The sequence below is a fragment of the Antechinus flavipes genome, chromosome 1 (genome assembly GCF_016432865.1).
Source record: "Antechinus flavipes isolate AdamAnt ecotype Samford, QLD, Australia chromosome 1, AdamAnt_v2, whole genome shotgun sequence".
Taxonomy (NCBI): domain Eukaryota; kingdom Metazoa; phylum Chordata; class Mammalia; order Dasyuromorphia; family Dasyuridae; genus Antechinus; species Antechinus flavipes.
In genome coordinates, this window is record NC_067398.1 from 662,920,742 (window position 1) to 662,943,397 (window position 22,656).

General features: G+C 43.5%; 1 protein-coding gene across 1 annotated transcript; it reads left to right on the forward strand.

The window, feature by feature from the left end:
- The first annotated feature begins 21 nt into the window (after window positions 1–21).
- CACTIN (cactin, spliceosome C complex subunit) lies at window positions 22–21,627 on the forward strand. The gene is made up of 10 exons (XM_051971963.1): window positions 22–270; window positions 7,875–8,364; window positions 9,985–10,080; window positions 10,249–10,394; window positions 11,279–11,441; window positions 12,781–12,895; window positions 18,273–18,465; window positions 19,659–19,781; window positions 20,303–20,598; window positions 20,923–21,627. Exons 1-10 carry the CDS (start codon window positions 65–67, stop codon window positions 21,411–21,413), a joined length of 2,319 nt encoding a protein of 772 aa, XP_051827923.1. The 5' UTR covers window positions 22–64; the 3' UTR covers window positions 21,414–21,627.
- Window positions 21,628–22,656: the final 1,029 nt, after the last annotated feature.

Sequence of the window (22,656 nt, forward strand, 5' to 3'; positions counted from 1 at the left end):
CCCCAGCCCGAGGGCTTCTTTCCTCTGAGGCGCGCGGGGCTAGAGGTTGTATCCGGGTTAGCTAATGGGTCGGAACCAGGACTGTCGCTCGCTGTCTCGTTCGTGCTCGCGCTCCCCGGTCCCCAGAAGCCGGAGGCGGCGGCGGAGCCGAAGCAGGAGCCGGGGTCGGAGCAGGAGCCGGAGCCGGAGTCGCGATGGACGGCGGCGACACGAGAGCAGCGAGGGGCGAAAGAGGCGACGGCGGCGGCGCAGCCGGGAGCGGAGAGCAGGGTGAGGGGGATCGCTGGAGGCCGGGTCAGGAGTGATCTGCCCTCAGCGGATGTGGGTTTGTGGGTGGGTGTGTCTGATTCTCGGGACTCCCAGGGGGGTGGGTCTGCTCTCAGCAGAATGGGGGAGGGAAGGTGCACGCGCGCCTCTGTCTCTACGTCTGCTTTGTAAGACCCTCCTCGATCTGCGTGAGCTGCTAGTGATGAGATTAGATTCAGGGAATCAAAATAAAGGTATTAGGGTTCCTGGTGGTCAGAGAGTTAAATAATGAGGTTAGTGACAGGTTCGGGGTTCAGGGAACTAAATGTGGTTTGGCTCCCCTAAATCCCCTTTAGGATCGGCGCAAGGTAGGGAGTTTGGGGAACTCTGACGGCGCAGAGGTTCTTCCTAAAGGAATTTACGAACCCGAAAAGCTGAACTGGTAAACGAAGTTTATTATTGGCATTGGGAAGTCAGTCTTTGCTATGCTTGAATAGAAAGGCTGAATTCCTTAGTGGCAAGGTCCGGACAGAGAGATGTAAAGTCTTATTAGGGAAATAAGTGAGGGACCTAAAGAAAGGGTAACGCTGAAAGAGGATATTATTTCAGCGGGCAGAAGTTTCCTTGGCATAACATAGCATAGCATGGCATGGCATGGCATGTTAGGTCCACTTTGAGGAGTGAGTTTAAAATTGGCTCTTTTATAATAGAAGCCTTTTGCTACAAGCCCAGGACTTCTCCCGAAGGAGTTTGAGCTGGAATTGAATAGAATTGAATGAGTCTCTTTAATTAAATGGGAAGCTTAATCAGTAGGGTTATCAATGGGGATGGTGCCCTCCCTCTCAGGATCCTTAACGGAGGCCAGGATTCCAGGAGAACCTGTCCTTGAAGGAGTTTTAGAGTTTCGGGGCTCCCCTCGTCACTAGTCGTGGTTAGATCGCTAAACCTAAAATGGTTTGAACCCGATTTAAATTCAGCCCCAAACACTCAGTAACTCTCATAACCTGGACACTTCACCGAAATCTCTACCTCGGTTTCCTCAACTCTAAAATAGGGACATCAGCACACTCCTCTCAGGACTGTGGTGAGGATGTGATAACATTGTATCCATGAGTCATTTTGCAAACCATAAGACCTGTATAAAAGCTGCTACAAATAATAATAGGGAACACATAGAAGGCTTTGAGCTTTGCAATTATGAGAGTTCTCCCAGGGATCTCCTCAACTTTCAGGAGTTCACACAGTCTCAGTTGGAAGAGACCTGAAACCACCTAATAAATGTGGACCTGAATTCCCTTCTGCAACAAACCAGGCTCGAGCTTCTGCTGGAAGGCTCCCAGGGGAGGGAAACTTGCCCCTCGAGACCACCTTTCACTTTTTCTGTACAGCTTTGATAGTTACAAAGTAGATGGAAAGCCTCAATTTACTGCTTTGCTCTTTCTACCCATTGCCTCTGCCCCCACCAGTCGGTTCAAGTCTGATCCGTCCTCCCACCATGACAGCCTTTCCAATACAGGACTATTCTTCCTGCCCCAGCATCACCAAATGGATGTCACTTCTCCAGGGTTTGAACCCAACATCAAGAAGCATGGTGCCTTGGAAAGAATACTGAATCAGAGTTAAAGGACATGAGTTCAAATCTCACCTTACCTACTTTATACCTCTGTGACTATGGACCAGCCATTTGATCTTCTTGAGCCTCAGTTTCCTCATCTGTAAAATTAAAGCTCTAGATCCATCCTGTGACTCCCAGATCTCTACCCTGAATTTCATTCTTGTGTTGTCATCTGTCAGCTGAACACTCACCTTGATAGTCCATAGGTCCCTCAAATTCATCATTTTCTAATGTAAATGCATCTAATTTATTATTATTAATAATAATAATAATAAATTATTATTAGGGTAATGTAAATTGCCCTAAACCACAACTTTTTAAACTAATTGGTTCCTACTTAGTTGGTTCGGCTCCACTCTCCTTTCCATCCTAGTTCACAGTCTTGGAGTTATGCTTTTTTTTTTCCCCTAGTAAATTTATTTTTAATACACATTGTTTTATGAATCATGTTGGGAGAGAAAAATCAAAGCAAAAGGGAAAAACATGAGAGACATATTAAAGACGTTAAAAAAAAAATAGCATGTGTTGATTTACATTCAGTCTCCTTAGTTCTTTTTCTGGATGCAGATGGCATTTTCTGTCCAAAGTCTATTGGAATTGTTTTGGATCACTGAAACAAGAACCAGGTCTTGCACATTCTTACTGTTATTGTGTATAATGTACCTAGTTTTGCTCAGCATCAGTTCATGTAAATTTTTCCAGGTCTTTCTAAAATCAGCTTGTTTATCATTTTTTATAAAACAATAATATTCCATTATCTTCATGTGCCACAGCTTATTTAGCCATTCCCCAAGTGATGGGCATCTACTCATTTTCCAATTCTTTACTACCACAAAAAGAGCTGCTACAAACATTTTTGCACATGTGGATCCTTTCCCCCTCCTTTATGATTTCCTTGGGATATAGATCCAGTAATGGCACTGCTGGGTCATATGGTATGTATATTTTTATAGCCCTTTCGGCATAGTTCTTGGAGTTATCCTTGACTCCTCTTCCTTTCCCCATATCCAGTTATTGTTGAATCATATTAGTTCCACCTTCTCAGCTTGTCTTAGGTCTGTCCACTTCACATGGGTAACACTGTAATTCAGGCTGTTATCACCTTAGGTGGACTACTGCAACAACCTCTCAATCTTATTTCCAGTTTCTTCCTCCTTTCTAATCCATCCTCCACAAAGCTGTCAAATTAATTTTTATTTCAACAAAAATACTTTACTGGGCAATTTAGAAGATCTTTCAGGAAAGAAGATTAAAATATTTTGCTAAAAATCTCTGAGAATGGGTTGTTCAACTGTAATCATTTGTGTTGCTTGAGGTTAAAAGGGCTAGCTTTTTCTATTGATCTTTTTGTTCTTGCATCACTTTCATTTCTGATTGTAACTTCTCCCCTTTAAAAATTATTTTTTCTACAGTTCAGGTAAGGTCATGTTTCCTCTGGAGTTTAGGACCTTGCCTTCTCTCTCAAATTAGGGGATCCCTGAGGTCAGGAACTATATCTTTTCCTCAGAATTGGGACTTCCAGAAGGTAACAGTGCTCTTAATTTTCTCCCCTTCAATAGCTTTCTGAGAACTGAACCTATGGCTCCTCAAATCAGGGCTTCCCCCAGATCACAGTATCATCTCAGACTCGATATTCTGACTCCCCCCAGATCAAGGTATCTCAGCCTCGATATTCTGATACTTAATTATTGAATTTTACACATAGGGCAGTGAGATAGGTTGTTTGTTGCAGGGATAATGGGGAGCCTCGTTCACAATTTAGGATGGTTCAGACACTCTTCTGATTTAATATCTTATCTTGATTCATGCTGATTTGGAAGAAAGTGGCAATTGTCATCTAATAGACAGAATAGCATAGTGGATAGAGATCCAGCCTTGAGGCTAGGAAGACCTGAGTTCAGGTCTCATCTCTAGCAAATAATATGTAACCTTAGATAAGTGACTTAAATTTTCAATGCCCTTAGACAATTCTCCAAAGCTTCACATTGGTAGAGGGAAAGAATCACTTCACCAAAAATCATTTCATTAGTCCCCTGAACTAATGAAATCACAGGTCCAGTCTTTATCCCCTTCTGGCCTAATAAATATGTGGAGGAATGTGCAACAATCTTGATGGACCTGTTCAAATACGCACAGCAGTGGGGATCACTGAAGTAAAGGTCAAGAAACTGGATGTCTGTTGCTGACTTTGGTACGGACTTATCTCGTGACAGGCAATTTCCCCTTTGTGGATGTTGGAAAGGACCACTGAGTTCAACTCATATCTTTACAAGAACTCAGCATATCAAACAAACATATCATCATCCAGTCTTTCATTGAAGGTCTATATTAGAGAATAGCCCCGATCATTAGAAAGTTTTTTTTTTTCCCCTGACATCAAGTTTAACATTTGTCTCCTTGCAGATTTCTACCCAATTTTCCTAGTTATACCTCTGGAACCAAGTAGAATAGGTCTTACAGGTTTTTCAGATTTAGGAAGATCATTATCTCCTCTCCTTCAAGGTAAATATCCCCACTTCAGCTGATTCTTTTGTGAAATGATTGAGGGCCTTTCACCATCCTTGCCCTCTTCTGTTCTCTAGCAACTAGTGTTGTGGTGCCCACGGTTTAATCCAGTACTCCACATGTGGCCTGAACAAGACCAGAGACAAAAAGACCAGCACTTCCCTTTTTTATTTTTATTAAAGCCTCTTATTTTCAAAACTTAATAATGGATAATTTTTCAACATTTGCCCTTGCAAAACCTTGTGGTTCAAATCTCCCCTCCCCCCAAGGTGGCAAGTAATCCAATATATGTTAAACATGTTAAAAATATGTTAAATCCAATATATGTGTATATTTTGCTGCACAACAAAAATCAGATTAGAAGGGAAGCAGTAAACTGGGAAAATATTTTTGACATTCAAAGGTTCTGATAAAGGCCTCATTTCTAAAATATATAGAGAATTGACTCTAATTTATAATAATTCAAGCCATTCTCCAATTGATAATTGGTCAAAGGATATGAACAGACAATTTTCAGATGAAGAAATTGAAACTATTTCTAGTCATATGAGAATGTGCTCTCAATCACTGTTTATCAGAGAAATACAAATTAAGACAACTCTGAGGTATCAATACACACCTCTCAGATTAGATAATATGACAGGAAAATATAATGATGAATGGTGGAGGAATTGTGGGAAAACTGTGACACTGATACATTGTTGGTGGAGTTGTGAACTGATCCAACCATTCTGGAGAGCAATTTGGAACTATGCCCAAAGGATTATCAAACTGTGCATACCCTTTGACCCAGCAGTGTTTTTACTGGGCTTATACCGCAAAGAGATCTTAAAGAAGGGAAAGGGACCCACATGTGCAAAAATGTTTGTGGCATTTTTATAGCGGCTAGAAACTGGAAACTGAATGGATGCCCATCAATTGAAAAATGGCTGAATAAACTGTGATATATGAATGTTATGGAATATTATTGTTTTGTAAGAAATGACCAGCAGGATGATTTCAGAGAGGCCTGGAGAGACTTACATGAACTGATGCTAAATGAAGTGGGCAGAACCAGGAGATCATTGTACATGGCAACATCATTATTATATAATAATCAATTCTGATGAAAGTGACTCTTTTCAACAACAGGCCAGTTCCAATGATCTTGTGATGAAGAGAGCCATCTGCAGTCAGAGAAAGGATTGTGGTAACTGAATGTGGATCACAACATAACATTCTCACTCTTTTTGTTATTGTTTGCTTGCATTTTTGTTTTCTTACTCATTTACTTTCTTTTTTGATCTGATTTTTCTTGTGCAGCAAGATAATTGTATATAGATGTTTACATATATTGGATTTAACATATATTTTTGCCATGCTTAACATATATTGGATTACTTGCTTTCTAAGGAAGGGGGGATGGGGTGAAGGGAGGGATATTGGAACACAAGGTTTTGCAAGGGTTAATATTGAAAAAGTATCCATGCATATTTTTTGAAAATTAAAGAAGCTTAATTTTAAAAAATCAAATCAAAAAAGAATAAAAATGAGAAAGAAAACAAAATGTGAGTAAACAACAACAAAAAGAGTGAAAATGCTATGTTGTGAGCCACACTCAGTTCCCACAGTCCTCTCTCTGGGTGCAGCTGGCTCTCTAAATCACAAGATCATTGGAATTGGCCTGGATCATCTCATTGTTGAAAAGAGTTACGTCCATTGTATGTGGCTGCTTCCATGTACCACGATCTCCTGGTTCTGCTCATTTTATTTAGCATCAGTTAAATCTCTCTAGGCATCTCTAAAATCATCCTGCTGATTGTTTCTTACAGAACAATAATATTCCATCGCATTCATATACCATAACTTATTCAGCCATTCTCTAATCGATGGGTATCCACTCAGTTTCCAGTTTCTCACCACTACAAAGAGACCTGCCACAAACATTTTTGCACAATTGGGTCCCTTTCCCTTCTTTAAAATCTCTTTGGGGTATAAGCCCAGTAGAAACACTGCTGGATCAAAGGGTATGTACAGTTTGATAATTCTTTGGGCATAGTTCCAAATTGCTCTCCAGAATGGTTGGATCCATTCACAATTCCACCAACAATGTATCAGTGTCCCAGTCTTCCCACACACCCCCAACATTCAGCCTTAGTTTCTCCTGTCATCTTAATCAATCTGAGAGGTGTATAGTGGTATCTCAGAGTTGTCTTAATTTGTATTTTTCTGATCAATAATGATTTGCCTTTTTTTTTTTTTTTGAGGGTGAAGTTATTCTTAAGACTAGTCAAATTATTAGCAACCCTGCTTTGGGCAGAGAGCTAACAGGCATCCAGGAAGTTGGAGCCCCCATCACTACTTTCATGACTTCATGCCAGCTTTGTGATCCTTGTACCAAAACATTTGTTTCTTTTCTGTGCAGGTGGTCTGTAATATATGCAGTAACAATGTTTCTTCAGCTTTTGCCTGTGTAGATCTGTATAGAAATACACTTTGCCATGTTTCCTCTTCTTCCTATATTTTTTCATAAGACTCTTATCTACTTAATATCCAGTGTTGCTTTACCCCTACTTTTACCAATCCTTTTCAAGTAAGGCACATGCATTGAGAACACTATTCTAGACATGAATCTTTTCCCACCAAATTTCAGTCATACCTTGTGGTTCAAATTTAACTCCTTGCATTAGGATCTCTATTTTGTGCACTGGCATATAGACAACTAAGGCTGTGAATTTTATTGCTGACTCCTTTCTTGGATTTTTTCTTCTGTAAAATTTCTGATTTTTTTTTAATTGCTATTCATTTTCCTGCCTTATAGCTATCTGTGGTATCTGGCTATTACACAAATAATGATACTTAACCTGTATTTTAAGGTTTGCAAAGCAGTGTATGTACATAATGTCATTTGGTCCACAAAACAGTGCTCCATAGGAGGTACTATTATTAGCCTCATTTTTCAGATAAGGAACCTGAAGCTTTGATCAAGTGAGTCCCACAGCTAGAAAAAATCTTGAGTTGGAATTAGGTCTTCATTAGGCCAAATTTGGAGCTGTTTCCAATGGCCCATACTGCAAGCATATATTATCAATTTTTTCTCTCTCCATCCCTTTTCAGTGTAAAATCTTTTTGATTATGTTTTCATAAATGCAGTTATATATACTCTTTTTAAAATAATAATAATTCTTTTTTTTAAGCTTTGAGTTCCAAATTCTCTCCTTTCCTCCAATCTCTTCCCTACCCATTGAGAAGGCAAGAAATACATACATTCATTCTTGTGGGGTATATTCCATCTCTGTCTAGGGATCTGGCATTTCTATACTTTAGACAGTGGAATAATGGGGTTTGACTAGACAATCTTCAATTATACACATATTCTCTCTAATATTCTTTGATCTGTGATTCCCTGTGAGAAGTCTTTCTTCTGCCTGCTATCTACAATGTCACAGAATCTAGAAGCTGAGCTTGTAGAGTCAGTAAAAACCTTTGATGTCTTTCATGGTGAAAGATGTTTTGATTTATTCCACAGATCAGATTCTGAGGAAGAGCGACATAGGAGAAAAGCAAAGAAATATCAGACCTCTGAAAGGGTTCATAGAAGTCCAAGAAAGTCACGGCCCCGATCTCGGGAACCTTCCCAGTCAGATTCTGGGAGTGAGTCACGGAGGGGTCACAGGAGCAGGCGTAGGAGGAGACATCGTCATTCCAGATCATCTACCTCCTCAGTCTCTTCAGCATCACCTTCACCACCCCGTTCTCAGAGTCCACAGGAAGCCCTAGACAAGAAATTGAGCCTCCAGGAACGACGGAGGCTAAAGGAAGAGAAAAAGCAGCAAGAAGAGTTGATGAAGGCCTTTGAGACACCTGAGGAGAAACGGGCCCGGAGACTGGCCAAGAAAGAGGCCAAAGAACGGAAGAAGAGAGAAAAGATGGGCTGGGGTGAAGAATATATGGGTTATACTAATACCGATAATCCCTTTGGAGACAATAATCTTCTGGGAACGTTCATATGGAACAAGGTGAGGGGCTGGCTGCAGCCTTCCCTTTATGTGTAACCGTGCAATTTTGTAAGGAGAGCAAGTCAGAGCATTAACAGTGAGCAGAGACCCAGACACCATCCTACCTAGAAGTCTGTTTTAATAAATAGAGTAATTGTGGTTCAGAATGGGGAACCCATCAATAAGCATTTATTGGACACCAGCTCTGGGCCAGGTACTGTAATGGTCCCAGGGGGCACAAATACAAGAATTAATCAATCCTCACTTTGCAGAAGTTTACATATTATGAGAAATATATTTCCCAAGGCCACATTGCCAGTCATTGACAGAGGATAGACTTCATTCCATGATTCTTCCTGCTATTTGCTGGTTCACTTCTGGTACATTGACTGTTCCATGTGCCCTGGCCACTCAATTTTTTATAGTCACTCAATTCTTTATAATCTTCCTTCACAATATCTTTTACATCCTTCCACCCGTCAACCCCATGCCGTTTATAGAACCCCTGGTCAAAGGAGATCCCCATATCATATAATCTTAACTCTCCCTACAAAGATTTCTATAATATCCACCAGCAAGTAGATATCCAGCCTCTATGTAACAACTTCTAGTAATGATTTACTCACCATCTCCCAAGGCAGCCTCATCTGTTTTTAAATAATTCTGATTGTTTATCTTTGAATCAAGCTGAAATTTCCTTATAATATCCAATTTGTCTTAGTTTTCACAAGCAAAATAATCCTAATAATCTCCACAACAGACCTTAATATATTTCAGTGAATGGACACTTATATGCTAAGTACTGGGGATATAAATATTAAAAGAGAGACACTCCTGCCCTCCAGGAACTTAAATCTTAGTAGAAGAAAACAACACAAATAGGAAAAAGGGTAGCCAAGAATGGAAGCTTTGGTTTTAGGAGTCACAGGGACTATGTGATTGGTTACTGTGCTCAGAGCAAGAAGGGGGTGTAGGTGGAGGTAGAAGTGGGTAGGAAGAAGAACCATGGCAGTTCTTATCTAGGAGTCAGGGAGTGCTTAGTTCTCCTTTAATTGATTTAGGAAGACTTCATGAAAGAGTCTTATTTTTGAAAATCAGTACAATGTAATATACAGGTTAATCTTATGTTCTCAGACCCCAACGAGTCCATGGATAGATTAAGATACCCATGAGCTTGAAAGAGAGCAATGTTACATTATTATATCTTTATTTCCATATGATTGGTTTCCTTTGTGTTTTATGCATTAAAAACCTTATTTTAGGTTCATGATCCAAGAAAAGTACTCCCAGTGTAATGGAAGGAACTTTGAATTTAGAATCAGGATTCCTAAAACCTGCTTGGGCACATATTATTGTGAAACCTTGGGAGTTTTCTTCAGACAAACAAATCTTAAAAAAAAAAAAAAATCCTTACATGTTTTCTTCTATAAAATGGAAGGATTGCTTTCTTTGATTTACAACAGTCACTCCCAGCTCTAAGTGCTGTGATCCCATGACTAGCACAATATAAAGCTAAGGGGATATTAAGATCCTTCCCTCCTTATCACTATACTCTTCCTGTGAATTGGCAGACAGCAGTTGTGTAGGTTCTTTGCAGACACGGAACTGGAACTTAGCTGGTTATGTGTTTGTCTTTTCCAGGCACTAGAGAAGAAGGGGATCAGCCACCTGGAAGAGAAGGAGCTGAAAGAGAGAAACAAGAGAATCCAGGAAGACAATCGACTAGAATTGCAGAAGGTAGGAGTTCAGCCAAGCCCCACTGCCAGGACGAAGCACAGTCTCTTGTCACTTAGCCCTCCCTCTTTTTGGATTTCTTTCCTAAGAATAGCTGGTTTTCTCTCCTAAGTTTCCCCATCCCCTCCACCACCACCATCTCTCCATGATGGTTCCTCTTCCGTTTCCCAGGTAAAACAGCTGCGATTGGAGCGAGAGAGGGAAAAAGCCATGCGGGAACAAGAGCTGGAGATGCTGCAGAGGGAGAAGGAGGCAGAGCACTTCAAGACCTGGGAGGAGCAGGAAGACAACTTTCACCTTCAACAGGCCAAGCTTCGGTGTGTCTGGGGCTGGCAGGTGGAAGGGAGAAATGTCCAAAGTAGTCTGAGCCTCACAGACACAGCCCTGACCAGGCTGACCTTCATCTTTCCTGAGTTGCCACATCAAAGATAAAACATTATTGAGTAGTTAAGGGAAAGATGGAGGGTTTGTCCTCATCAAGATGAGGAGCACCAGTATAAGCCTAGCAAGGATTTAAGGGAACCTCAAGCAGATAGCTTTAAGGGCTCAGCTATTAGATCTCGAGGTCCAAAAATACAAAGAGAAGGCTCAAGAAACCAAAGGCAGCTGAAATTGTGGGCTCTTCTCTTCCCTACCCTTTTCTGTACTATCTTTGCACTGCGGGGGGAGTACCTGCTCAAGGTTAAATGCCATTTATTAGGTAGTCAAGCTCTCATTAGTTTCTAAGTTGTGGGGGCAGCGAAAGAAGGGCACAGAGCCTAATGTTTATTCCCCCCTCCCCTTTTTGTCCCTGAGCCCTGATCAGCTGGCATACCCTTTGACCCAGATTCCCTCCAGTTTATGAAGATTGTGGCTGCAAGCACACATCCTTAGGCTATACAAATGGCTCTATACTGCTACTGTGTCTTATGGCTAGCAAGTACTTTGCTCACAGGCCCTGTAAGGTAGCTGGTGCAGTCATTACGACAGTTTGTAGATATGGGAGCTGTAGCAACATTGAGTGACTCATCTCCAACCACCCAGCTAGAAAGGCTTGGCCCTTGGCTTCCTTCGATGGGCCCTTCCTTTCCATCTGTCCATCTCATAGGCCCTCTCACCTTGGCCACATGTGTGCTCTGGGAGCTCAAATGATGATTGGACACCAGAGTCTTCTTGGCTATAATCACTGGAAACCACTAACTCCCTTCATTGCTGTTTGCAGTTCTAAAATCCGTATAAGGGATGGACGGGCCAAGCCCATCGACCTCCTGGCCAAGTACATCAGTGCAGAGGATGACGACTTGGCTGTGGAGATGCACGAGCCCTACACCTTCCTCAATGGCCTCACAGTGTCAGACATGGAAGACCTTCTGGAGGACATTCAGGTATTTCCCCTCACTGCCGCACAGGAACCAGTCTTTTTTTTTTTTTTTTTAATAGCTTTTTATTTACAAGTTATATGCATGGGTAATTTTACGACATTGACAATTGCCAAACCTTTTGTTCCAATTTTTCCCCTCCTTCCCCTCTTCTCTCCCCCCGATGGCAGGTTGACCAATACATGTTAAATATGTTAAAGTATAAATTAAATACAATATAAGTATACATGTTCTAATAGTTATTTTGCTGTACAAAAAGAATCGGACTTTGAAGTAGTGTACTTTTAGCCTGTGAAGGAAATCAAAAATGCAGGCAGGCAAAAATATAGGAATTGGAAATTCTGTGTTATGGTTCACATTCATCTTCCAGAGTTCTTTCACTGGGTATAGCTAGTTTAATTCATTACTGCTCTATTGGAACTGATTTGGTTCATCTCATTGTTGAAGAGAGCCAGTCCATCAGAATTGATCATCATAGTATTGTTGTTGAAGTATATAATGAAGTAAATATCATTTAACTAAGCATCAGTTCGTGTAAGTCTCTCCAGGCCTTTCTGAAATCATCCTGCTGGTCATTTCTTAACAGAAAACACAAAGCATGCCGCTCAGGAAAAGTCCCTAACTCACCCAGCTGTTCTTCACCCTCCTTGTGATCTCCGGCCAGTCTGTGTCCCAGCCCATAAGCAGCACTCCGCTTTCTCCACCCTTTTACTCACATTATTCCCTAATTTAACATGCCTCACCCTCCCTCTCATTTCTCTCTCACTTTTATCCTTTAGGTGCTGTCTTCCCAGGAGATCTCCTAATTCGGAAGTTGTCTTTCTTCCGTTTTGTCTATTCTGTTTTGCATTATAGTTACCACTTACTACATATTTGGGTCATACCCTAGTTGCTGGATTGTAAGCTCTATCAAAACAAGGACAGAAACATTAATTTTGTAACTTCTGCTCATAGCCTAACATTACACTATGTACATATATATTGAGCCTTTAATAAATGGTGGATGGATGGTCCCTTTGCTCTCACTGTTCAGCTCTTGGGACTCAAGTCCCAATTCTGCTTTCTCTCTGAAAGACTTTTGGCAAGTGACCTCATGTTCCTCATCTGAGACTGAGCAGGATTTGACTAGGTCATGTCTGACATTCCTTGAGCTCTTGGTACTGTGAACCTAGAAAGCTATTCCTCTAATCACCTTTTGCAAACTTCCCAGCTGAATATCCACTTCTTCCAAGGTTTTTCCTGACTGGTTGCCTTCCTTGCACTCTTTCAAGATGAGTCTGAGAGATGGTGGTCCTAGGTGATGTTCAGCAGTGGATCACAAGTGTTCTTGCTCTTCCAATTTTAGGTATACATGGAATTGGAACAGGGCAAGAATGTAGACTTCTGGAGAGATATGACCATCATAACAGAGGATGAGATCTCCAAACTCCGCAAGCTCGAGGCATCTGGAAAGGGCCCAGGTAACTGGCAGGCCCACATCCCTAAAGGCCCAGATCAGTTTGGTTTGGCAGGGTGATGGGAGGAAGTGGGGGTACCCAGGGCTCCTTTTTTAAAACAAGGGTGCACTAGAAAGAGCTTGGGACAGAAAGACAGGCAGTTGGGTTTCCATCCCAGCACTGCCAGGTTTGTGCTGTGATCTTTGAAAAGTCCCGTCCCCTGTGCGAGCTGTGGTTCCTCTCACCCACCCCACCCACCTCCCAATATGGAAATAAAGGGGTCACACTGTATTATCCTTAAGGTTTTTGCCTAGCCCTTGACATTTTTAAACTAAAAATAGCTTTGAAATGGTATTGGTCCCATATTGATGCTATTTCCCTTATGGCCAATGGGGGGAGCTGTTGGGATAGATCTTTGAATTTACCTCACAGTTGATCAATGCATTCAGTAAACATTAAGTGCCTACTGTATGCCAGGCACTGTGCTAAGTTCAGAGGGATACACAAAGAGCCAAAAGACATTCCCTACCCTTGAGGAACTTACAGCCTTGACTGATAGATTTGTGGGAACTGGAAGGGTTCTTAAAGATCCCTTCCCACTCTTTTTACAGATGAGGTCAAGTGGCTTGATCAAGATATAACTAATTAACAGAAGAGTTTGTACTAGAACTTGAGTCTCTTGCCTTCAGGGTCAGTGAGCAGTGAGTTTGGAGACTGGGGACCTGTGTTCTCATTCTGCCTCTGCCACGTATTACCTATGGGGCTTTGGGTAAGTTGCTTATCCCTCTTGGGCCTCAATTTTCTCATCTGTAAAAAGAGGGGGTTGGACTAGTTGATCTCTAAGGTGCCTTCTAGCTCTAAACCTTTGATCCCCAGAAATGTCTGCTATAGCATATAGCCTCAATAGATGACTATTGTATTGACTATTAAGTGCACATAAAAATGTGTCCAAATGAATGATACAGAGGATACTAAGTCTTGTAGGGGCTCATTAGAGAGTGAGAATGAGTACCTTGCACAGGGAAAGGGTCGAGAAAGACTTCCCAGAAGAGGTAATCAGTCAGAAGGCATTTATGGAGCTTCTACTGTGTGCCAGGTTCTGTACTATCCTCTAGGGATTCAGACACAAAAATGAAACAGTCCCTGCCCTTCGAGTGTTTACATTCTATCAGGGGAAGCAAATTTTACATAAATAAATTCATAACATATACAAAGTCGAGTCAGCCAGTCAATAAACACTTACTAAGCCCTTGCTATGTAGGGAGCCAAGCATTCTCCTAAATGCAGGGGGGTTCAGAGAAAAGCAAAAGAAAGTCCTTGCTCACAGAAGGAACTCACAAGGGAAATAGCTATGTATAAACAAGCTATATACAGGCAAAATTGGAGATAATTAACAAAGGGAAGACACTAGAATTAAGGGGAATCGGGGAAAAAAAACCTGTAGAAGTAGAATTTTAGCTGGGATTTGAAGGTAGGAGACAGAGATGAGGAGCAGCATTCCGGCTTGGGGGACAGCCAGTGAAAATGCTGGAAGTTGAAATAGGATGTCTTATGCAGGGAGTCCAGTGTCACACCCCACATAAATCGAAAGGAAGGTATAAGAATAATGGTAACTTTTGAAAGGGCTAGATTTTGAATGCCAAAGAGACGGTTTTGTATTTGATCCTGAAGGTGATAGGGAGCTGCTGGAGCTTATTGAGGAAGGGGGTGATGTTCTCAGGTCTGTGCTTTGGCAGAAAAGTCAAGAGGATAAAGATGAAAAGGCCTGTGGATCTGACAGTTAAGAGCTTATTAGTAGATTTGGAGAAATGATTTTTTTTATTTGAATAATGAGGCTGAGATGGGAAAGGGAAAAGGGTGTAGCCAGAGCAGAGAATGGCCTAGGAAAGAACTAAAAAGATCAAGGGATTGGAAGTCATGGTGAGGGGAAAGAAGGGAGGAGAACGTAGGTCTGTGCAGCTATGATCGCCTGAGAAAGAATGAAGAAATCAAGAGATTGAAGGTCACAGTGAATTGGGAGAAGAGGACTTCGGGGGATTAGACAAAGGGGTGGTGGAGTCATGAAAACAGTAGTGATTAGGTAAGAGAATTTGAGAATTCACAAACATGAAAATAGAACATTTGTGGGTGATGACAAGAAAATGAGGGTGATCTCTTTATGTAGCAAGATGCAATGGAGGAGGAGTGAATGCAAGGCAGTTTTGGCAGGAGGAAGCAGCGAGTGGAGCAGAAGAGGCTTTCCTGAAGGAGGAGGCCTGGTACTGAGCTCTATATGAGGATGGGGTGGACAAGGACTCAGTTCAGACACGAGGGGACAGCCTGTGCAAGGACACAGTGGTAAAAGATGGCATGTCACCTGCGAGAAACTATACAAACTACATGAAAGATAGTAGTGTTTTGTAATAAACTTGGAAATGTTGGTTGGAACTGGGTTGTATAGAAGAGGTTATATATTTTCTTGGAGGCAATAAGAAACGAATGGAGCTTTAATCTGAAAAATGTCATAGTCAGACCTACTCTTTAGGAATATTTATCTGTCCTACCAAATTCCTTTTATGACACAAATACGTTGTTGATACCTAAACCAGGAACCAGAACAAAGAAAATTATAGACCAATTCCCCAATGAATAATGATACAGAAATCTTAAATAAAACATTAGCATGGAGATTACAGCAACTTATCACCAGGATAATACACTGTGACCAAGTAGGATTTGCAGGGCTGATTCAGTATTAGAAAAACTAGTAGCATAATTGACCATATCAGTAACCAGACTAGCAAATCATGAATATGTCAGTAGGTTCAGAAAAAGCATTTGATAAAATACAATAGCCATTTCTATTAAAAAAAACACTTAGAAAGCATAGGAATAAATGAAGTTTTCCTTAAAATGATAAGTAGCATCTATTTAAATCCATCAGCAAGCAATATATGTAATAGGGACAAACTAGAAGCATTCCTAAGAAGGGCAGAGTTGAAACAAGGTTGTTTGCTATCACCAAGCTATTATTGAGTACTTTACTAAAAATGTTAGCTTTTAGCAATAAGAGAAGAAAAAAAGAAGTTGAAGGAATTAAAGTATGTAATGAGAAAACAAAATTATCCCTCTTTTCAGATGATATGATGGTATACTTAAGAGAATCAACTTTAAAAACTACTAGAAACAACAACTTTAGTAAAGTTGCAGGATATAAAATAAATCCACATAAATCATCGGCATTTCTATATGTTACTAACAAAGTTCAGCAAGAAATAGTAAGATTGAAATCCCATTTAAAACAACTTTAGATAATGTAAAATATTTAGATAGCTACCTGTCAAGACAAAGCCAAGAATTATATGAGCACAATTACAAAACATTTTGCACATAAATAAAGTTAGATCTAAATAATTGGAAGTATATCAGATACTCTTGGATAGGCCTAGCTAATATAATAAAAATGATAATTCTACCTAAATTAATCTACTTATTCACTGTCATACCAATCAAACTGCCAGGAAATTTCTTTAGAAATTTAGAAAAAAAAAAATAACAAAATTCATATGAAAGAACCGAAGTCAAGAATTTCAAGGAAATTAATGAAAAAAAATTGCAAAGAAAGGTGGCCTAGTGGTATCTGACCTAAAACTATATTATAAAGCAGAGGTCAATCAAACCATTTGATATTAGCCAGATCAGAGGAATAAGTTAGGTTCATAAGATTCAATAGTCAGTGACTATAATAATCTAGTGTTTGATAAATTCAAAGAAAAAACTCATCATTTGACAAAAATTTCTGGGAAAACTGGAAAATAGTATGGCAGGAAGTAGGCATTGACTAACACCTAATACCCTATACCAAGATAAGGTCAAAATGGGTTCATGATTTAGACATAAAGGGTATTACTATAATCAAATTAGAAGAATAAGGAATAGTCTACCTCTCAGATGTGTGGAAAAGGGAGGAATTTGTGACCAAAGAAGAAGCAGAAAATATTATGAAATGCAAATGGATAATTTTGCTTATATTAAATTAAAAAGACTTTGTACAAACAAAATGAATGCCAGTAAGTTTAGAAGGAAAACAAAAAAAGTTTTTACAACCACTGTTTCTGATAAAGGCCTCATTTCTTAAATATATAGAGAATTGACTCAAATTTATAAAAAATCAAGCCATTCTCCAATTGTCAAATGGTTAAAGTATATGAACAGACACTTTTCAGATGAAGAAATTAAATCCATTTCTAGTCATATGGAAAAAATACTCTAAATCATTTTTGATCATAGAAATGTAAATTATCTAGCAATTCTGAGATACTACTACACACCTGTCAGATTGGCTAAGATGACAGGAAAAGATAATGATGAATGTTGGAGGGGATACGGGAAAACTGGGACACTGATGCATTGTTGGTGGAGTTGTGAAGTGATCCAATTATTCTGGAAAACAATTTAGAACTATGCCCAAAGGGCATACCCTCTGATCCAGCAGTACCTCTACTGGGTCTATATCCCAAAGAGATCATAAAAAAGGGAAAAGGATTCCCCATGTGATGATTCAGAGCAATTCCGATAGATTTAGGATGGAAAAAGCCATCCACATCCAAAGGGAGGGCTATGGAAACTGAATCACAACATAGTACTTTTACCTTTTTTGTTATTGTTTGTTTGCTCTCACAAAGCATGACAAATATGGAAGTATGTTTAGAAGAATTGCATATATTCTGAAAAATAAAAAGCTATTTTTTTTTTAAATAGAAAAAAATTGGAATAATTATCTCTAAAGAGGATAGATTAGGGAAGAGAAACTAATTGGGGGATAGGCAATAATCTAGCTTGTGAGTGAGGAGGGCCTGAATCAGGTATTGCTTATAATAAGGGAGCTAGATCCAATAAAATTTGGAAACTATTGGACCTAGAGCTGGAGGGAGAGGAAGGAAACAAAAGTGATTCTTAAGTTCCTGGGAAGGTAGTGGTATGTTTGGCAGAAATAGGAAAATTAGGAAACAAAAGAATAGTGAGTTGTGTCAGATATTTGAATTTTAGATGTCTGTGATATTGAATTAAAATGTCCTAGGCCATTAGTTATGTTGGACTAAAACTCAGAAGAAACACTAGAGCTGGATATATAGAAATGGTGGTTAACAGGGGAGCTCATGAGATCTCCAAGAATCACAGCACAGAAGAAAAAGATAGCAGAGGAGACTGAAAAGACACAGCCTCAAGAGGAGGAGAAGGTGCAGAGAAAGCGTCTTTTGTTAGGAGAGCGTGGTCAGAGAGAAGAAAGGGGGAACTTTCCCTGTCTGCGGGACCCTGGTAGGGGAGAAGGGAAATATTGGGCCCCTGGACACAGCACTGTGATGACGTAGAGGGGCAGCAGAGCTCCAGCTCAGTGATGGGTTCTCTCCTCTCTCCACAGGAGAGCGTCGAGAAGGGGTAAATGCCTCTGTCAGTTCGGATGTACAATCAGTGTTCAAAGGCAAGACCTACAATCAGCTCCAGGTGATCTTCCAGGGCATCGAGGGCAAGATCCGGGCAGGGGGGCCCAACCTGGACATTGGCTACTGGGAAAGCCTGCTGCAGCAGCTTAAGGCCCACATGGCCAGAGCCAGGTGAGAGAGGCTAGAGGGAGGGAGGGCTGCAACTCGGAGCAGCCAGGTAAAGTCGGCTGTGATTCTGGGCAGAATGCTGAAAAATCTCTGCCCACCTTGCTTCCCCTGCATTGGCCAAGGAGAGCCAACACCACTTGGCTTCCTCCAAGCTGATTAATGGCAGCCTTGCCCACAAGTGCTTTGAAATCTTTTGGAGAGCATTCTGGATCTACAGGGATGGAGTGTAATGTCATCCATCCAGTGATTCAGAGCTCAGAGGGACTCATTCTGAGGAAATTCAGACCCACAAAGAAGTCACCTGCCCCTAGAGCTGCCTTCCAGAGGGAGAAGGAGCCCCACCAGGGGCCCGGCCCCACCATTTGGTGCCACATTGTCTCACACTGTCAGTCTCCCTCCCCTCCCCCCACCAGATACTTGATGTTCCAGCTAAATGGGGGTATACACAGAGCCTTTGCTGCCCCTAACCCACCCAACCAGTGCTTTGCTCCCCCCATCTGGAGGGTCCTCTTCTCCTAGGTCCTGCCAAGCGCAGCTCCCAGCATCTCCTCTGTGGTCATCTAGCCCCTGAATGAGAACAAGTGGCCAAACTTTGCAAAGATCTCCAGGGAGCCTCCTGAAGCAATCTGTCCTCCCCTGTTTGGGCTCCAATTGCTAGGAATATTTTCCTTACTTTATGCTGAAATCTCTGCAGTTTCCACCCATTATTTCTAATTCTGGCCTCCCAAGCCAAAATGAATGAGCCCGATGCCTCTTCCCCACAGTGGCCTTTAAATGCCTGCAAAGGGATGGCCATCTGCCCCTGCCTGGCCCCCTCTTGTCACCTGATGTGGGCAATGAAGATATTGGCCGTCTTCCCGGGACACAGGGAAGGTGCCTCCCAAGGTTGTCTGGCCGTTTCTTCAGGCCTTTGAGAGCAGTTTCCTTTGTACTTCTCTGACGCACTGAAGTGGAATGTGTGATCTACATAATTCTGCATTTGTGTCTCAGCGCCCCTAGGGGCTGTGCTCCCCCTGCCCCCATGTCCTCACGCTTCTGCAGATTAGATGCTGAATTAGCATTTGTCTGCCTACTGGGTGCCCTTTCACCTGCGCAGAGGCCCTGACGTGTTTTCAGTTGCAGCTGAGCAGGGAAAGCTCCTCAGAACAGTCTGTCGTGGCTCGTGCCAAGGAATGACTCTGTCCTCTGTGTTCCAGGCTTCGGGAGCGCCACCAGGATGTGCTCCGACAGAAACTGTACAAGCTGAAGCAGGAGCAAGGCGTCGAGAGCGAGCCCCTCTTCCCTATCCTCAAGAAAGAGCCATCATCTCCCAGTGAGAGGTGAGTGTTCCCCAGGCGCCGGGGGGAGGCGGGGGCTGAAGGCCTCCTCCTCCTTTGCCCTGCTTCTCCAGCCATCTCGGACCGGCCGAGGGAAGGGCTCACGAGGCAGTCAGAGCATCAGCGCCAATCGCTCGCATGCCCATGGTTTGCCTTGACTCTGCCCCGTGCCCGACCTGCACCGTTGTGCTCTCAATCCGTCGCCATCTAAGGCTCTTCTCGACTGTGGAGTCCCGAAAGGGACTTGTTCCCCGCATGTGGGCGGCCACCCTACTCCCTGTCTAGGAGAAGAGGGTCTGAGCCTTACATCCAGGTCCCCCGGTCCTTCCCATAGGAAGTGACCCCGGGGGGGGGGGGGGGGTGTTCCCGAGGCGGGGCATCCAAGGAGAGAACGAGTCTCCCCAGAGAAGTCACCAAGTGATGGGAAGGGAGGGCCAGCGAGGAGGGGACTCTGGTGCAGGCACGGAGATGTCCGGGAGAGGGAGCCTGGGAGGTTCCCCCCGTCTCACCCCTTCTGCTTCCAGGTCAGAGCCTGAAGAAGGAGCTCAGGCCCAGCCGGGGCCTTCCACCTCCAGGGCTTCCGAGGAGCCAGAGGCCGAAGGCGAGGCCCGGGCCGAGGGCGAGGGGGACGGCGAGGGCGAGGGGGAAGCCGTGCTGATGGAGGAGGACCTGATCCAGCAGAGCCTCGAGGACTACGATGCTGGCAAGTACAGCCCCAGGCTGCTCACCACGCATGAGCTGCCCTTCGACGCGCACGTGGTGGAGGTGGAGGAGGACCTTCAGCGCCTGCTGCTTTCTCGGCAGCAGCTACAGGTGACAGGTGCGTCAGCAGCGGCCGTGGGGGGCGGGGTTATGGGCCGAGGCTGCCCGCTGGTCAGTGCGAGCTTGTAGCTGTGTGTCCCGGACTCTTGTTCCCTGATCCCGCTGCGAGCCCGGCGGGGCGCTCGGCTTCCCTCCCCGTTCTCTTCCCTTCCTCCCGCCTCCCTCCTCAAAGCTCAGCTGTGCTAGCGAGCTGCTTATGAAGCCTTCCTCTGGGCTTCGGGGAGGGGGGACCCTGGCAGTTGGGGAAGAGGGGGCCGGAGACAAAGCCAGTTGTCGCACACGTGGGCAAGCCCCGTAATCCTCGCCTCCCTCTGTCCCACAGGAGACGCCAGCGAGAGCGCCGAGGACATCTTCTTCCGGCGGGCCAAGGAGGGCATGGGGGCAGACGAGGCCCAGTTCAGCGTGGAGATGCCCCTCACCGGCAAGGCCTATCTGTGGGCCGACAAATACCGGCCCCGCAAGCCTCGCTTCTTCAACCGGGTCCACACGGGCTTCGAGTGGAACAAGTACAACCAGACCCACTACGACTTTGACAACCCCCCCCCGAAGATTGTGCAAGGCTACAAGTTTAACATCTTCTACCCGGACCTGATCGACAAGCGCTCCACGCCCGAGTACTTCCTGGAGGCCTGCCAGGACAACAAGGACTTCGCCATCCTGCGCTTCCACGCCGGGCCGCCCTACGAGGACATCGCCTTCAAGATTGTCAACCGGGAGTGGGAGTACTCCCACCGGCACGGCTTCCGCTGCCAGTTTGCCAACGGCATCTTCCAGCTGTGGTTCCACTTCAAGCGCTACCGCTACCGGCGGTAGGGGGCCTGGGCCCGGACTGCGGCCCCCGAGAGGCCCGAGACGGACAGACGGACAGGCCCGCGCGCTGGCGGCCTCTGGGTCTCCAGGTGGGCCCGAGGATATTCGTGCTTTGCCCTGTGCTTCTTCCTTTTGGAACTCCTCCTTTGTACCTAAGCCTGATGTCAGAGTTTCTTCAGGACTATTTTCAGCCAAATAAAAACAATTTTGGAGTAAAGGTTCCATGTTTTCCCTACCCCAGCATCCCTTACTGCATGTGTCTGAATTGGGGTCAACTTCAGACAGGCTGCTAGTCACTCCCGTGCCACTAGGTGGCGGCTTAATCTCCCAGATGGCTCTACAGTTTTCCTGCAAACCAGCGGGTCCTGCGGGGGATGCAGAAAGGGGAGCACATAAAACGGGGTCACACGAAGGGGCAGGGCGCGCCAGATGTCCCTGCTAGAGAAACCTCGGCCTCCGGGAAGCCGGGGCTAAGCCGGCTCCACGAGTTTGGAGGGGAGAGAAGGAGAGAGTAGGTGGGTTGGGTTTTTTCCCCACTGACCTCTGAGATTGTTTTTTCCTTCAAACGCTGGCTTCCCCGCCAGAGTCTGACATAAAGTTAAGAAGCCCTGCCTAAAAGGTGTTTAGTCCGGCTTATTTTACGGATGAGGAAGCTGAGGAGGCCCAAATTTCATTCTTGGAATGAGAATAGAACCGGGATTCCCAGTTCTCAGTCCTTGTTCTTTGTACTGTGCCATCTTTCCTCTAGTTAAGGGACAGGTGAAACCCAATAACAAAAGATGTTTTGTCATGAATTTTATAGGGCACAACCACTGAGCACTCTAGGAGATCAGAAAAAAGGCGAAAGTGAGAATTGGAGCAGTCAAAGAAGGCTTTGAATTAGCCTTGAAGGGTAAGTAGAATAGTGTAAGAAATGCCATCTCTACATTCTCACCCGCACAGGATTGTCTGTATAATGAAGGCCCCTCGGGATGCATCGCGGGGCAGTATCTGAAAGGGAAGGTAACAAAATGGGGGCAGGAACACGGGGTCCCAGGAAACCTAGGAAACTGCTTCTGTCATTCATTGGCTGTGAGAAGGGGCAAGCTATTGTCTGACTCTGGGTTTCATCTTCACAATAAGCATTTATTAAGCTCCTGCTATGTGCCAGTTCCTGCCCCCATGGAGTCTATAATCATGGAGGATAACATGCAAGCAGATACATAGAAAGCAAGGTATATATAGGGTAAATAGGAAATTACAGAGA

Bases quoted from the DNA above. Each gene is read 5' to 3' on its own strand.
- CACTIN (XM_051971963.1), top strand. From the start codon at position 65: ATGGGTCGGAACCAGGACTGTCGCTCGCTGTCTCGTTCGTGCTCGCGC. The intron at 271-7,874 runs GTGAGGGGGATC...TTTATTCCACAG, and splicing joins AGCCGGGAGCGGAGAGCAGG to ATCAGATTCTGAGGAAGAGC. The intron at 10,395-11,278 runs GTGTGTCTGGGG...TGCTGTTTGCAG, and splicing joins CTTCAACAGGCCAAGCTTCG to TTCTAAAATCCGTATAAGGG.